Raw genomic sequence first — 14,938 nt, 5'->3', positions numbered from 1 at the left:
GTTTCCCTATATATTTTTAAATGTAGTTCCCTGGGGGAAAGAATAGAGAAAATAAGATAACAATAACAAACAGTTCGGGACTAACGTTTTCTTCTTTGCAAAGCACCTGCCCCAGTCCATCCTTTCAGCAACTCAGGGAGGTGGACGTGTTGTGATGCCTTGACAATGTGGTCAGGGAGGTACACACAGAAGCAGGATACAACCCAAATCTCCTGACTCCTGAACATCCTATTTCAACCACATCCAGAAGCATGAGGGTACCTCAGGGCTGTGTCACAAGAGATAAGGAACATCTGCAATTTACCTTAAAACCGATCCTTGGAGCAGGCGTCCATGTAATCACAATTGTGGTCTCTGTCACCTCTGTGTTGTAAGGTGGAATGGAGCCCAGGGGCTGCACTGTGAAATGGAATCAAGGCACGTGTTCAAACCTCGGAATCACAGATGATGGTACAGAAAGTAGATAACAAATACTTTTATCAAGAACAGCAGTTTAGTCGCTAATGGATCCAGAAGGTAACATATATGAAAATCTGGAGTAGGGCAGGGCTTCTCAATCTTTCCCATGCCATACAGATCATCTGAGATCTGGCTAAAATGCAGATTCTGAGATTTTTTTGGTGGGGTAGGAGGGGTAATTAAGTTTTATTCATTTATTTATAGAGAAGGTACTGGGGATTGAACCCAGGACCTTGTGCATGCTAAGCATGTGCTCTACGACTCGAGCTATACCCTCCCCTCTTAAAATGCAGATTTCGATTCTGCAGGTCCACATGGGGTTAGGTAGTCTGCATTTCTGTAATACCAACGTTGTCGGCGTGTGAATGAAATTTGAGTGACAAGGGGGCTGGATGATCTCAGAGGATCCTTTCAACTCCTTGGATTCTAGAATTTGTGTCTTTCATCATGTTTGGGACTTGAGTTTGATGTCAATAGCTTTGCCTATATTGTCAGTACAGAATCCCATGTAAATGTAAAACTGGTCACCACAAACTGATTATCACTCTACTTCTTAATCATTATTTTGAGAACAATGTTAAATTATAGATGATTATCTTACAAATAGCTTTCTGCTGATTCCTTCCATAATGATGGCCAATTATTTTTGGTTGCAAAAAAGGTGCCATAGGAAAGGTAAACAAAATCTGTCATCATGGAAGCACTTAGACATTCTAAAGATTCTTTCCTTAAATGTGTGATTCGAATAATCACATTGCAGAAATTTAGTATTCTGCCACTGGAATTAGGAATGATAATAAAAGTTTATCTTGAGTCTCCTAGCATCCTGACATCACTGTTATTTCTCAGTGAAAACAGTACTTTAAAAATACAATAAAAAGGGAAGAAAAAGAGCATGTGAACACAAAGTTGAAAGAGAGATTGTCAACAGTCTTACAAATCTTAACAGACATTCAGAATCTCTAAACTGTAATTGGTTGAACAACTAAATCTTGCAGTAAGGATTACAAGCATTTTGATAACTGGCTGCTATGGGAAAGGTGAGGACTTAGAAGCCAAGACATTTGTGTTGGTTAGTCAAATGTAAGGCTTTCAAGTGTGTGGATGGCCTTGGTCATAGTTTGTGCCTTCAATCCCTTCCTTTTTATGTCCCAACCAAATTCTGTGTCCACTGGTTAAAAACCTAGTAGACGCATTTATGCTAAATTATGCATGGCTGGTGAGACAAAGACTCATCCTCCAGAGCTCCAGTCAATTGTTTCAGCCCCACCATCACAATTCTTCCATTGTTTTTCAGGCTGGATTTTCACATGCAATTTCTAAAAATTATTTAAAAAATACTGTTGTTTGAAAAAATTAACTCTGTGTGGGGGCCACTTTGTGATGACTGCTCTAATGGCTGGACTGACATTCTACTGGTTGAGAGAGGCAGTTCCTAAGTATATAATGATTTTGATGGTGTTTTCAGGGCAATTGGGATAGGTGACCTGTGATGCTGTCCAAGAGTCTCCGAAATCATACACCACTTGGCTGCCACTGACGTTGCTAAAATGCCATGGACAGTGCTGGGTGACCATGTTAAGGGCCACAAGAAACAGTTCAGAGAGCAGTCAGCTTCTTTCACTGAACATCTGCAAAAGCCACAGTTTTTTGTTTTTGTTTTTGTTTTTTTTCCCACAAATTACATTCTCCTCAACTGTGTTGGGCTTTAAGATTGGGTCTTTTCTATGGCTTGAGCCAGCCAGCTAGAATCTTCCGAAGTTTAAGATGATGCTCTCTGCCTCGGAAGGCCATTACAGAAAAATCTCCAAATCACAAACCCACAGATTGATGTCAAACAGAGGGAGTGACTGTAAGTATGAGCTATGGATTCTGGCAGTCTTGTTAGGTGAAGGACAGCCTGGATGTTCAAAAAAACAAAAAACAAAAACAGAACAAAAACTGCCCTATTTATAAAGGAGTAAGCTGAATTTCCCCCAGGAACAGCTCCCCCAAACCTGCTGTCATATACCTGTAAGAATTTAGCAGAAGTTTTAAAACCCAGAAAAGTTATTCCCAGAATTCAGCTTGGTAACAGGAAAAAGCTGCAGAAACTTAAAGCAACTTCAAAGATACACAAGCCCTGCTGATGTTTATGGCCTCAGAGAATACATGAAGCTCAAATGAAGCTGTAGAACTCCCTGCTTAAGACGGTTTATTTAAATCTAAGCTTGGTTGAGCTGCTCTGCAATCATCTATTCAACAAATGTTTTTTGAAAGTATACTCTGTGCAAGGCTCCTTGTTCCCCTTTATCTAATAAAATCAGTTCCATCAGTTAATTCACATATAATTGTATTTTTATAAATGTATGGTGCAGACAATAAAATAACATGCCCAATATATCAGTCTCCAAAAGTACTTGAAACATGTAATGTAAAAGAGCAAAATTTAAAGGTTAACTTACAGATAAAAAGCAGATTTTACTTGCTTATGATTAGCAGTTACTTAGGGAGAAAAACTAGCCAGACTTTATACACCAAATTTAAATGGAAATAAAATTTTGGTGACTTATGAATCCCATAGCAATTTACAAACTAAATTTACAGTCACTTTTTGAATTAACACTGATTTTTAAAATTAGCCAGAGAGTGAGATTCGTTGAAAGCTTTTAGGAAATTGCAAGCTAGTTCACAGTTGCAATATATGCTGACAAAGTGTCATGTAAGGTCCTTCTCTAATTCAAAACGTCAAGTTAAAAATAACAATTAATGCTTATCTAGAAATTACGGGTCTCATAATTCTTTGTAATGTAAATGAGGATACATTTAATAGAATTCAATTTATGAATACAGTCTTCTATTGTGATGTAGATATGTAAGAGATTTAAGGCTACCTCCTGTACAATGTTGAGCAAAAGAACAGAAATGACAAAAAATTACTGTCAGTATTTTTCCTTCTGTGGAATTTCAAGAGTACTTTAAGATTAAAAAAAAAAAAAACCCAGCTAGTCTGTTCTGCAGAAGTACTTTAATCCACTGTCAACACTTGTAAAGAAATCATTTCCTCAGCTTCTTGTCCTGTTGGTTTCTGTTCAGCTGGTAGATGTTTTTGTTCCACGTTTTTACTGCTCTCATTTGATACCCAAAGGATTAGGATGTAGACGTAGGGGCTGATTTTTTCCTTGCCTTAACTAGTATTTGGTAAATTCACTGAATACAGTAGCCTTCAATTTGCAAATAACTGGGTGTTTTAAACCATGTTACTCAAAGTGCTGGTCCAGGAGGTAAGAGGTAAAAACTTGTGGCCATCATTAAGAAAAGACAGTTAAATTTTGACTCACGAGTGGTGAAGACCCCAGTGGCCCTGGGGCTCTGCTGGTTGCCTTTCACAGCCACGAGGGTTGCCGCATACTCAGAGCCAGGCTGCAGGTTCCTGAGGGGGTACTGTGAGGCCGAGGGCCCCACGTTGTACTGCTTGGGCTGGCCTCCCCGGGTCAGGCCCACGGTCAGTCGGTACCCAGCTATCCGGGCATGAGGTGGAGTCCAGGTCACTATGACGGTGGAGTCAGTCTCATTGACAAACCGGAGGTTGGTGGGAGCATCCAATTCTAGAAAATTCAAGAAATAGTTGAGCCTTAGTAATTATACTGAAACCCTAAAGCTTGACTGAATTTTCTAACTGCTTTCTTCTCAAGATTGAAACTAAGGAGCGATCAAAACCTTGGAAATACTGAGCCATGAAGAGACTGACTGCTAGAGAGAAATTTGCAAATGTCTGTGTCAGTCATGAGAAACTGCTCAACATTTTTCTTTGACTTTGATCCTGTGGAAATTCTAATTTTCCCAGCATGACTTTCCCATCACCCTCAGAAATTACACTAACATTACAGAGATGGCATTTGAAACAAAGCCAAAAACAAACACTTGCGAAGCCACAGTCTTCTCTGCTCTGAGCCAAACAGGTTACGAGAGATAGGCCCACTAAGACGAGGGCAAGAAGACAGCTCCACATGGAACAAGAGCAATATTCTCTGCATTTATTCAATGAATAGTCTTTTACTGGAAACATAAATGTTCTTTTCACATAATTCAGATGAGACAATAATTATAACCTATACTCAGAACCTCAGATTGATGGCAAGACCCTGGTGAGTCTACACTATCAGAAACAACCCCTTAAATTGTGAGTTTTCTTCCTGAGTGTGGTAACAGGCAGTTTCCCTACAATCATTTAAAACACTTGTCAGAGGGAGGAAAGGTTTAAGAGGTAGTCAAGTATAGCAATTGGAAACATGGGCTTTGGTGTCAAAAAGACACTGGTCTATGAGGATCCAGCTCCATCACTTCCTAGATCTCTGATCCTACAAGTCGCAGAACGTTTGATGAACTTCAGTTTCTTCATGTAGAGCATAGGGATAATAATGAGGTCTTCCCCGTTAGCTCAGAATGAGGATTAAACATGCAGATAATGCTTGCAAACAACTGAGCAGAAGACCTGGTACTTTAATAAGCACTACATGTTTTAGCAATTATTATTTGTAAATAATTCTACTAGAAAAGGATTAAGTAATGACATTTAAAATTTGATCTAGGTATATTTAGTTACACAAAAATGTGCTCAAATTTTCAATCCATGTCTCCCTTTGCAAGGAAAATTAGGTTCTCTTAAGATCTCTCTTGCTGCCACTGCTCTGGCTATTTGGGAAGTGGGTTATCATTTAGCCTCCATGGAGCTTGTCTAAGTTCTGTTTTCAAGCTTAACGTACTTGGTGTCTACTCTACACTCCCCCTTCCCCCTGAGTATTTTCCTGTTTCTGACTGTGAAGCTGGGAGTGAATGGCCTGCTGCCCATTCCTCACAGGACGGAAGTGAGGGTGGGGAGTGTGGGGTGGAGGTGAAGTCTGCAGCAGGACGTACTGGTCGTCTGCTGTGCCGTCAGAGGCTTGCTCTCCCTCCCGTGGTGCAACGCAAAGACTTTGAAGAGGTAGGTGACCCCGGGGGACAGCCCGGTGACTTCCACAAAGGTGTTCCTGCTGATGGGCAGCCTCTGGCCATGCTCCCCAGGCAGGTTGACGGGGATCACGTCCACGCGGTAACCGGTCACCGGGCTCTCGGGAGGCGTCCACATGATGGTGATCTTCACGTCCGTCACCTCCACAAACTGCAGGTCCCGGGGAGGCGGGACTTTATCTAACAGACAAGAGCCAACCAGTCATTCACAATTCCTGCCAAGGACTATTATTATTTTTTTAACTCACTTTGTTTGTTTTCAGGGGGAGGTAATTAGGTTAATCAATTAATTAATTAATTGTAATGGTGGTACTGGGGATTGAATCCAGGACTTCATGCATGCTAAGCACACACTCTACCACTGAGCTATACCCTCCCCTTTGTGAAGGATTATTTTTAAAAAGTCAATTTCCTGGATGTGTATAAAGCAATTCATTGAGACTCTCATTCCAGAACAATGCTGTTTTATCTCTTAATCAAAGAATATGCTTTTTTGAGGGTTACATTTTTACAATTCAATCATACGGCTTACATACGACATTTGAAGCTTTTATGTAAAATATGTAGGCAAGCAGATGAGTTTCCAACATATGAAGTGTCCTTTTGAGGGGTTTAAAATTAACATACCAACCTCCCCCCAAAAGAGCTCTTTCTATGACAATAGGAAAAAATGTGGTGGTTTTTATTTTACTAAATCATTTTATCATACTTGAGAGCAAGAGATAAACTGACCCTTAGGTTTCTGGGGAAAAATATGAAGACTTTATGGTGTCAGTTTTTAATCAGGAAGGCCAATAGCCAGCTTTGATAAGTTACTTTACAGTGAGGATATTTCAGCTACATTGCATATGTTTAGGGATAGACTAATCTATGACTACTTTCATATAAGAACTGTTGACAGAGATAAAACCACCCTCCCACAGAGACAATTATTCCCTCTTCTTACACGTCTGGTCCTCCCCAGCAGGTTCATGGAATGAACACAAGCCAGTCAGTTTTGTTCCTCCAGCAAAAAGGAGGTTAAAGATGTTACCTTGTAAAGCCTTAAGAGATAAGACACCACAGGAAGTGTCTTCAAGTTACCTGAACGCGGGACGCCAGTGGTTTCCTGTTGGATGAAAACAGGAGTACTTTCTTGATTTTCTTCCACAGCGTAGATAGTGATGTTATACTGAACACCAGGTTGCAAGTCACTGAGAGTGACGGAGTTGGCAGTTTCAGGAAGGTTGAGTTCGGTACTACTGCCTTCTATGGATGGGGAATAGACGATTCTGTATCCTGTGGATTCAGGGAAAAAAGTAAGATACGCTGATGAAACAGAGGTTTCAAAAGGCATAAATCCCCCTTTTCTAATAGCCCTTAGCATCTTGCTGGACTAGTTAAGAATGAGTGTTTCTTTTTGACTCTTTCAATATTGCTACTTCTTATAAGGGCTGTTCAGATAAAATAAGAACAGTCATGCAAAACTTTTTAATAATAAATATCACCCTTGAAAACCCAAGATCCTTAATAAATGTCTATTAGAGAAGCCAGGAGGTGAGAAGATTGGTATTAAGCCGATTTCTTGTCTTTGAGCTCTGGACGATGGAAGCAATTAATCAACCACTCTGAGCACAGAGCTGTCTAGCACGTCTGTCTGTGTCTTTTAGGAACTTCAGAGACAGCTGAATCACCTAACGAGCTAAGAAGGCAACTTGGCTGCCTCTTCAAGAATAAATCTTAGAGTGAGGTTTTCAGAAAAATCCTTCCTCTTGTACCACAGCAATGCCTGGTGGTGTAATAAGTCAGAGAGCCGGCTTGAGAGGTTTGTGTGTGCGACTGTGTGTGTTTGTTTCATGTGTATGAAAGAGGTCGAAAAACAGATTCAAGGGGAAATGATCCCTGAGGAAGTCGGGCTGTAAAGACTTAGCATTCCACACACACACACACACACACACACCTCTACCCTGATGTAGTAATTATAAAGGAGATTTCAGTGATTTGCTTGCCCACAGATCAGAATCTGCTCCCTGAACTTTTACTACATCAACATGAACACAAGAGCCAAGAGGAGGCAGCTAAGCTGACCTGTGATGGGTGCCTGGGGTCTGCGCCAGCTAATGACAATCGAGGTGTCATTAACTTGGTCCACGGTAGGGTCAGGAGGAGCATCAGGTGCTAACAAAAGAAAGAAAAAAAGACGTGAGAAAAACAGGAAATATTGCTACAAGTCTGTTTTACAGAAAAAAGAGTCTTTCAGCCCACACAGCACACGTGTACCTGTTGTCTGTGAAGTAGACAGGATCAAACTCTGCTCTCCTTCCTCGGATATCTGGTAGACATTCACAATGTACTTGCGGCCGGGAAGCAAGTCAGGAATGTTCACAGAAGTGGCTGTGCTGGGAAGATCTTTAAAATAATAGGGAAAGGTTACTATCAGAGCGTACCAATCCCTCGAATGACTCCACAGCCTCTGAGAATGATATTTTAAAAACTAGATATTCATGGTGGGGGAGCAGGGAGAGACCAGAAGGAGCTGTACTAGTTGAGCATCAATAATCATCAATGCACTATGAGATAATTTTTCCTTTTTCCGCCTTTTCCCAAATTTTTTCTCTAAAGATGTATAATTTTAATCCACCCCCAGATTTGTAAATACAGCTCTCTGTAGTTAGAAGTCAGTGGTTATGGGTGGGGGAGGGTGGGGAGGCGGGTAGGAAGGCTGTTCTTTTTCTTGATCTGGGTCCTGATCATGTGGGCGTGTTCACTTTATAAAAATTCACTGAGCTCTACGTTTATTATCTGTGCACTTTTCAGTATGTATATTACTCCACAATAAAGTTTTTAAAAGGCCCCTAAACATGAGAATTTGAAAAGCATGAATGAGAGTACTGTGCCTCCCCCAAAGCTAACATTTTTCCACCACAGTCCTCCTGCTGGCGATTGCTTCCAAGAAGAAAACACTTTTGTTGTATGGACCTGAGCCTGGGCAAACGCATAACGCAGCTCCAACCAGGGACCAGGAAAGCAAGCGTGGCTGAGGAAAAACCCAGCTCGGTGCTAAAAAGGGTCAGTTGTTTTCTGTCCTCACATTGGAGGATCGTTTGTCCAGTCTGAGCTGTCAACTAGTTCCAAACTTCCCGGGCCGCCTGCATGGATGTCCCCCAGGGCCAGCCCCACGCAGGGGTCCCCAGCAGCTTGTCCTGACAGCACGTGGAGCTCACCCAGGTACTGTGGCTCGTCTCCCTCCTCACTCAGCTCATACTCCACCAGGAATCCGGACACAGTGTCAGAAGCTGAGACCCAGGAGACCACAAAGCTGCTGGCTGTGATTTCAGTCACCGATTCAGAAGTGGCCACCACAGGAGACAAGGGTGTTGTCTCTCCAGTCACCGTGTTGCCTAGAGAGTCACAGAAAGGGGACAGACAGCCTTCAGGCATCGAGAAAATGTACTACTGCTATCTCTAGAACATCATTTTAAAAAAATCATGGGTCCATGGAGGACTATGAGTTGAGAAGGAAAACGCTTCCTTGGGGAGCCCAGCTCTGAGGCAAGCAGTCCGGGATGCGGGGACGGCTGGGGGACGTACTGGTCACCGCTGAGCTGGTGCTGGTGGTGGTGAAGTCGAAGCGTGTCAGCTCTCTGTGGCCATAGTGCTGGACACTGATGAGCTGGCCCTCGTAGATCACACCTGGCCGCAGGCCTTTGATGGTGTATGAGTTTAAGTGGCCCGGAATCGTGGCTTCCTTCCAACGGCCTGGAGAGTTTTTCTAAAAATATAAGTAAAAAGAAAAAAAAAATCACACGCATACTCACAAAGATGAACATTCAGAGATGAGGTGGAGTATTTGAAGAATGAGGGGCCTATGCAGCTCCATTTTGGAGAAAAATCATGGAAAATGATAATCAGAATAGGAACCTGTAGCAAAATTTGTTAACATTACTAATGATGATTATTAAACCTAATATTTACTGATAGCTTACAACGTACCATGCTCTGTGCTGTTTTACTGGCATTTTCACATTTAATCTTCCATCTCCCCATCCTCCAGGTTAAGGATCTTATCACCCTGATTTTATAGATGCAGAAACAGAATTATGTGACAAGCCCAAGGTTACACTGTCGGAGGCCCTGGGCACCTTCGTTTTTGCTAGTTTAATTAATACCAGCAACACAATATGATGAAGCCAAGTTTTGTGTTTCCCTATTTTTTAAACTCTGCAATGAACAGAGATATAGTCATCTCTGAAATGGGAAAAGACCGTATGTTGTATCACTTGGTGGGATACAATTCAAGTTTCTTGCCGACAGTCAAAGGCATAATATTCCCTTGTGACTCAGTTCTTGGGGCCATGACATACAAGGTTTAACTGCTCTGGTTTTGTGACTCATTCTTGGACATGAACTATCCCATCAAAAGTGGTTAGCCAACTTTGGGCAAGACTGCAGAAGAGTATGATTTCAGTTTATTTAATCTTTGTTTCCCAGTTTATATTTTCACATCCTGTCCAACTTCATTAATATACCATGAATCACAAAACTCACTGCAATAAAATGTGTGGAAAAGAAGCATCCTTACTTCAAACAAGATGAGATCCTTTTAAGTATAAATATTCTAAACTAATAAAAGTCAAAATACATTTTTAATGCCCAGTGATTTTTTTTAAATTATCCAATCAACCAGTTCCTCAATAATTCAAATACTCAAGTGCCCATTTATATTTTGGGAGTAAATGGAAGAGATTCCAGTACTCTTTAAATTTAAATACACTGTGGAAAAAAATAAAATCAGTCATTGTAATTAGCTCAGACTTAGGGAAAAAAAGAAAACCCAAAAAACATAAAAACTTTCATTCAGTGGGAATTTCCTTGGTTACCTATCAGAAGAATATACTCAAAAATAAATTCTCAGGTGACATACATTAAGGAAAAACCTGGAATTGTTAAAAATCTCAAAGAAGTTAATCACTCCACTCTTTGAAGACTTCCTAATTTAATAAATATTTTATACCTATCTGTAATTGCTCCTTATTACAGTGGCCTCACATTATACTTCAGAGTTAAGTTTAAAGTAAATAAAGTTGGTGACAAGATAAAAGATGAGAGACAAGGTGTTGGAGGGGCAAATATTTTGATTCCACTGATCAACATCATTACACACAAAGTTCTGCAAATGGCTTCTCCGTATACTGAGGACATTAATGAAGGGGGTGAAAAAAGAAAAAGAATGATTTCAACAGCTTGAATTTTTCCAGAAAAATTTAATACAACTGCCTAAGTTGGTCAAATGTTTTGTTTTGCTTTGCTTTAAATTGCTGGAAACCAATAGCTGAAATTAAAAATGGGCGTTTTTCTCCTGTGTTTAAAATAGTGTTTCTCAAATTATGAGTCACGCATTTTGGAGAAATAGCAGGGCAGATATGGGAGGGAAAGAGAAACTAAAGCTTAAGTGACCAATATCCTTCTTAGCATGGTTTCTTCAATTTCTAGATGATTATTAGAAAATCACAAGGTCATTCATTAAATACACCACCAATCCCTCATCTATACCTCCCTCTCATCATTTCCTTCCTTTCTTTCTAAATAACTTCAAGGGACTGAAGATAGTTAAGTCTACAGCCATACCCCTGAATGCTCCCAATCTCATCTGAAAATAAGGTTTTAAGAAATGATCACTGAAAAAATGATTCAAAAAAGATATTAATTTAGCTACTTTGTCTCTCAAAACATAGAAATTACGCCAGTAATTTTTTTTTCCCTTTGATGGAGTTGCAAGATATGCGAAACTTTAGATTCTCTTCCCATACTGAGAAAAAGTAATTGTGAGCATTATCATTTCTAAGTCCTTGCAAAGCTCTTTCTAACACAAAGAGTTAAATTCTTCCAAAATCCAAAAAAGCTAAATCGATATGTCAGTTAGATTGACTGCATAATTTTTGGTCACTAAAAGCCATGTGAATAGTTAATCAGATCTGTTGGCTCAAAAGCTGAAAACAACTTCTCAGCATCTGTTAATTTCAGAAGCCTCCATGTCCAAGGTTTCTGAGCAGGATACTCACAGGTTTCCATCTGAGAATGTACTTGGAAATGTGAGACGGTTCCGGGGCATTCCATTGGATGGGGTGAGAGTTGGGATGGCTGGGGGTCTCAGTGATGATTACTTGGACAGGACCAGTTGTGCCTGAAAATGAACAATGTGAGATCTGGTTACCTTGAGTACTACCTCACTTCAGCTTAAAGTTTAGTTCACAGGGATGGCATTATTAAAGACAGTTTTGCTTATCGGTAAATGGGAGCACAATAAAAATTATCTGAGAATAAGGTTTTACATATTGACATTGGAAATCAATGCAACAAATCCTTTTTCAGCTGAGATACATGAGGAACCTATAGAACTTGTTTATAAGCAAATAAAATCATTTTTAAATGCCACCTAGTTTGATTTCTTCTCCATTTTCAAAGTAAGAATTGTGAGAAAATTGTGGACCCAACCTAACACAAATAATGTAATATAGAAATCAAACTTCATTTACTTATTATATTAAACTTCTTTGAAGGAAATTCTAGTTTGTGGAAACTTCATCAAGAACAAATCTACCATCTAAGAAAGAAAAAACATTCCAAAGGCCATATGACATGATGTAAAACAAACACATTTCTAAATGGGGTAGAGTCTTAGACAAACAGACAAAGGTAATAATTAAAGACTCAGTTTTATTTCTCTTCCTATCAGTCTAGGCATTCTATCAGTTTGGAAAAGAAGTTTTATTTTTATTTTTATTCAAGAAGTTTATGATCATTCCATTGATTGGTCAAATTATTAACAGATCACACTTATATTTTTTCAAAAGTAGTGACCAATGAAATGACATTTTGAAGTGTATACTAAATTCAATATTTACACATCTTATTGTGTATAACTATTACCAACAAAATTTAAAGTATGGTTTTGGTTCTTTTTTTTTTAAAAGAAAGGCAAAGAAAGAAGTGGAATCAATTTCATTATTATTGATAATAATGAAATAGATGGAAAATTTATGCTTGCAGAACAGAACACTATCTTTTTCCTAAACACTGCTGGTTTTTTATGATGTCAATGTTCAACTTATTAGAAATAAAATAATGTTCCTTGTAATAACCTTTCCAAGGATTTCTAACTGCCACTCTGTGAAACAGAGCAAATCTGTGCACATTTAATAAAGCACTTCACCAGATTACTAACAGATTTTTCTGTAAGTCTTATAAAAAAATGATTTTCAAACTTAATTATTATTTTTGCTCTTAAATTATCTTTGAAACAAAGTTTTCTAGCGGAACAAGTATACAACTTGCATATCTGTATAAACTCAAAAGTTCTAGAATAATATATTCACTTCCACACTAAGAACAATCCCAAGTTGGCTGAAGACTAACAAATATTCTTTGAATCTTAATTTCATCTAACGCACAAATTTGTAAGCTGTATGAAAACTAAGATTTGTACACAAAATTCTCAATTTTTAATTCTAAAGTGGTGTCTAGTTCATAAAACATGGCAGGGTGTTTGTTTTAATCAATTGGCAGAAGTTAATTCCATGTCCCTCTTTGAATCACCCCTTACAAATGTAAATACGTTTTTTAAAAACAAACATTGAAGCAGAATTTTAGAGATGTGATTATTTAAAGTACTTCCATATATATCAGTAAACATAGGAATAGCATGTCCTTAAATTACTTACAATAATTGGCATAAGGTTGTGTAAATATTGATCCTTTAAGGAAATCCTACCATAATTTTCTCCTGTAAAGAAACACCTGATATGTATTTTGTTTAGGTTGGCAACCATGATTTGAGGGGGAAAAGTTTATGATGCCTCAGAACATACAACACCCACAGCCATCCCTAATGTGCACCATAGGCATCGGTGATAATGTGTCAATGTAGGTTCATTGACTGTAACACATGTACCACTCTGGGAGGGATGCTGAATCAGGGGAGGTTGTGCTTGTGTGGGGGTAGGAGAAACATGAGAAACTTTTGTTTTAATTTTGCTGTGAATTGAAAGCTGCTTTTAAAAAATAATCCTTAATTTAAAACCTTTTATGATGTTTAAATGTCTATTAAGTTTTAGAAAAGTAACACCAATGACCTTTCCAGCCCACCGTTAAGCTCAATCATGCTGCTGTGTCCACAGTACAAAGATAGTTAAGGAGAAAGGAGGAACAAGAAAAAGGCAACTCAATATTTTTTTCAGTGATGGAGCAAAACTATGGAAGTTTTTTTCTTTCTAAAATTTCAAGTGCTGGTTTGAAATCCTGTGTTTTCAATCTTGGGTTTCTGCCATAGCTCACCTGTAAGGGAACTGCCCTAACAGCAATGGGGTGTCATGCATTTAGCACACTTTAGTCAAGAAAATAAAGAGACTGTGTCCATTACCTGTAAAGTCAATTAAATTCCAGCCCTCACTCTACTCTGCTTTTTCTACTTGTTGATTTGAAGACAGGAAATATGAAAATTTGGACCCCATTTACATTATTTAGGTTTAAAATCTTGATAATCCTTTTGATATTGGTGAGTTGGTAAAACTTTAAAAATTAACCTAACTGAGCAATGACTCCCCACTATGAAAACTTTACTCCCTCTCCTATTCAATATGATCAGACCAACAATCAAATAGTTAAGAAAAGACATGATACCATGTGTATACTTTTAAAATCAGTCTGAAAGAAGGCCCAAATGAATAATTTCCAGTAACGGTGACCCTGGAGAAGTTAAACATTGATGAGTTTGCGACTCAGTCCTTTTTTCTCTATGATAGTTCGCTGAGATCTGTGCTTTCCCAGTTGTTTATTGACAAACCCAATGCCTCTTATCTTCTGTTAGTTTGAACAACTCCACCAAGTCCACTGTTGGAGGAACAAACAGGACAAGGCTATCGCTAATGTGCTGTTCCCCTGTTCCTCTCACACTCTCAAAGTCCCACAGACGAGGCAAGAACCACTGAACAAACCAAACATACAGATGAGCACCAGACAGTGCACTGAGGTCAATCTCCCCTCCCCTCAATCTCCTCTGTGCTCAATGGGCCCCACTGTTACCCTTTTTAAAGAGTGGGAACAAGGTCAACACACATGAAACTCCAACACAGAAGGATTCCCTCCCATCTAGATTGCATCTCACCTAAATGTTCCCAGCAAGCAGCTACAAGAACAGGCTTACATTAAGAGAGAGTAAAAGAGGTTCTCTCTCAATCATTGAGATGTAAATCACTTTTCAGCAGGTTGCTACACCACACCAATCACAACCACAAACACAGACACCAAAGGGCATTTCTTTAGGAGTTTCTATCCTTTGGTTGCATCATTAAAGAAAAAAAAGACTCAATTATACACTTCCTGAATTTACAATAATTCTACAATCAGATTTTTTTAAACTATTAAATTAAAAAGAAAAAGGCTTTAAGTGATTCCTATGCTCAAATCTACCAGGCAATACAATTGAAAAGCCAGGTCAGTCTGCCCTGTGAGT

General features: G+C 39.1%; 1 protein-coding gene across 12 annotated transcripts in view; it reads right to left on the bottom strand.

Annotated features, from left to right (window-relative positions):
* Positions 1-14,938, bottom strand: part of FN1 (fibronectin 1) — a 64,907-nt gene that overhangs the window by 33,110 nt on the left and 16,859 nt on the right. For all 12 annotated transcript variants that reach the window (XM_006209969.4, XM_015244170.3, XM_015244173.3 and 9 more), the window contains exons 13-21: positions 11,490-11,611; positions 9,019-9,199; positions 8,652-8,828; positions 7,708-7,836; positions 7,516-7,605; positions 6,532-6,726; positions 5,356-5,628; positions 3,780-4,046; positions 305-399 (exon numbers count right to left, since the gene is read on the bottom strand). In XM_006209969.4, coding sequence (XP_006210031.1) covers positions 305-399; positions 3,780-4,046; positions 5,356-5,628; positions 6,532-6,726; positions 7,516-7,605; positions 7,708-7,836; positions 8,652-8,828; positions 9,019-9,199; positions 11,490-11,611 — 1,529 coding nt within the window. The remainder of the gene's footprint in view (positions 1-304; positions 400-3,779; positions 4,047-5,355; positions 5,629-6,531; positions 6,727-7,515; positions 7,606-7,707; positions 7,837-8,651; positions 8,829-9,018; positions 9,200-11,489; positions 11,612-14,938) is intronic.

Source organism: Vicugna pacos, chromosome 5 (genome assembly GCF_048564905.1).
Source record: "Vicugna pacos chromosome 5, VicPac4, whole genome shotgun sequence".
Lineage (NCBI taxonomy): Eukaryota > Metazoa > Chordata > Mammalia > Artiodactyla > Camelidae > Vicugna > Vicugna pacos.
Note: the sequence above shows the minus strand (reverse complement) of the source record. Positions and strands in the feature narration are given on the sequence as shown.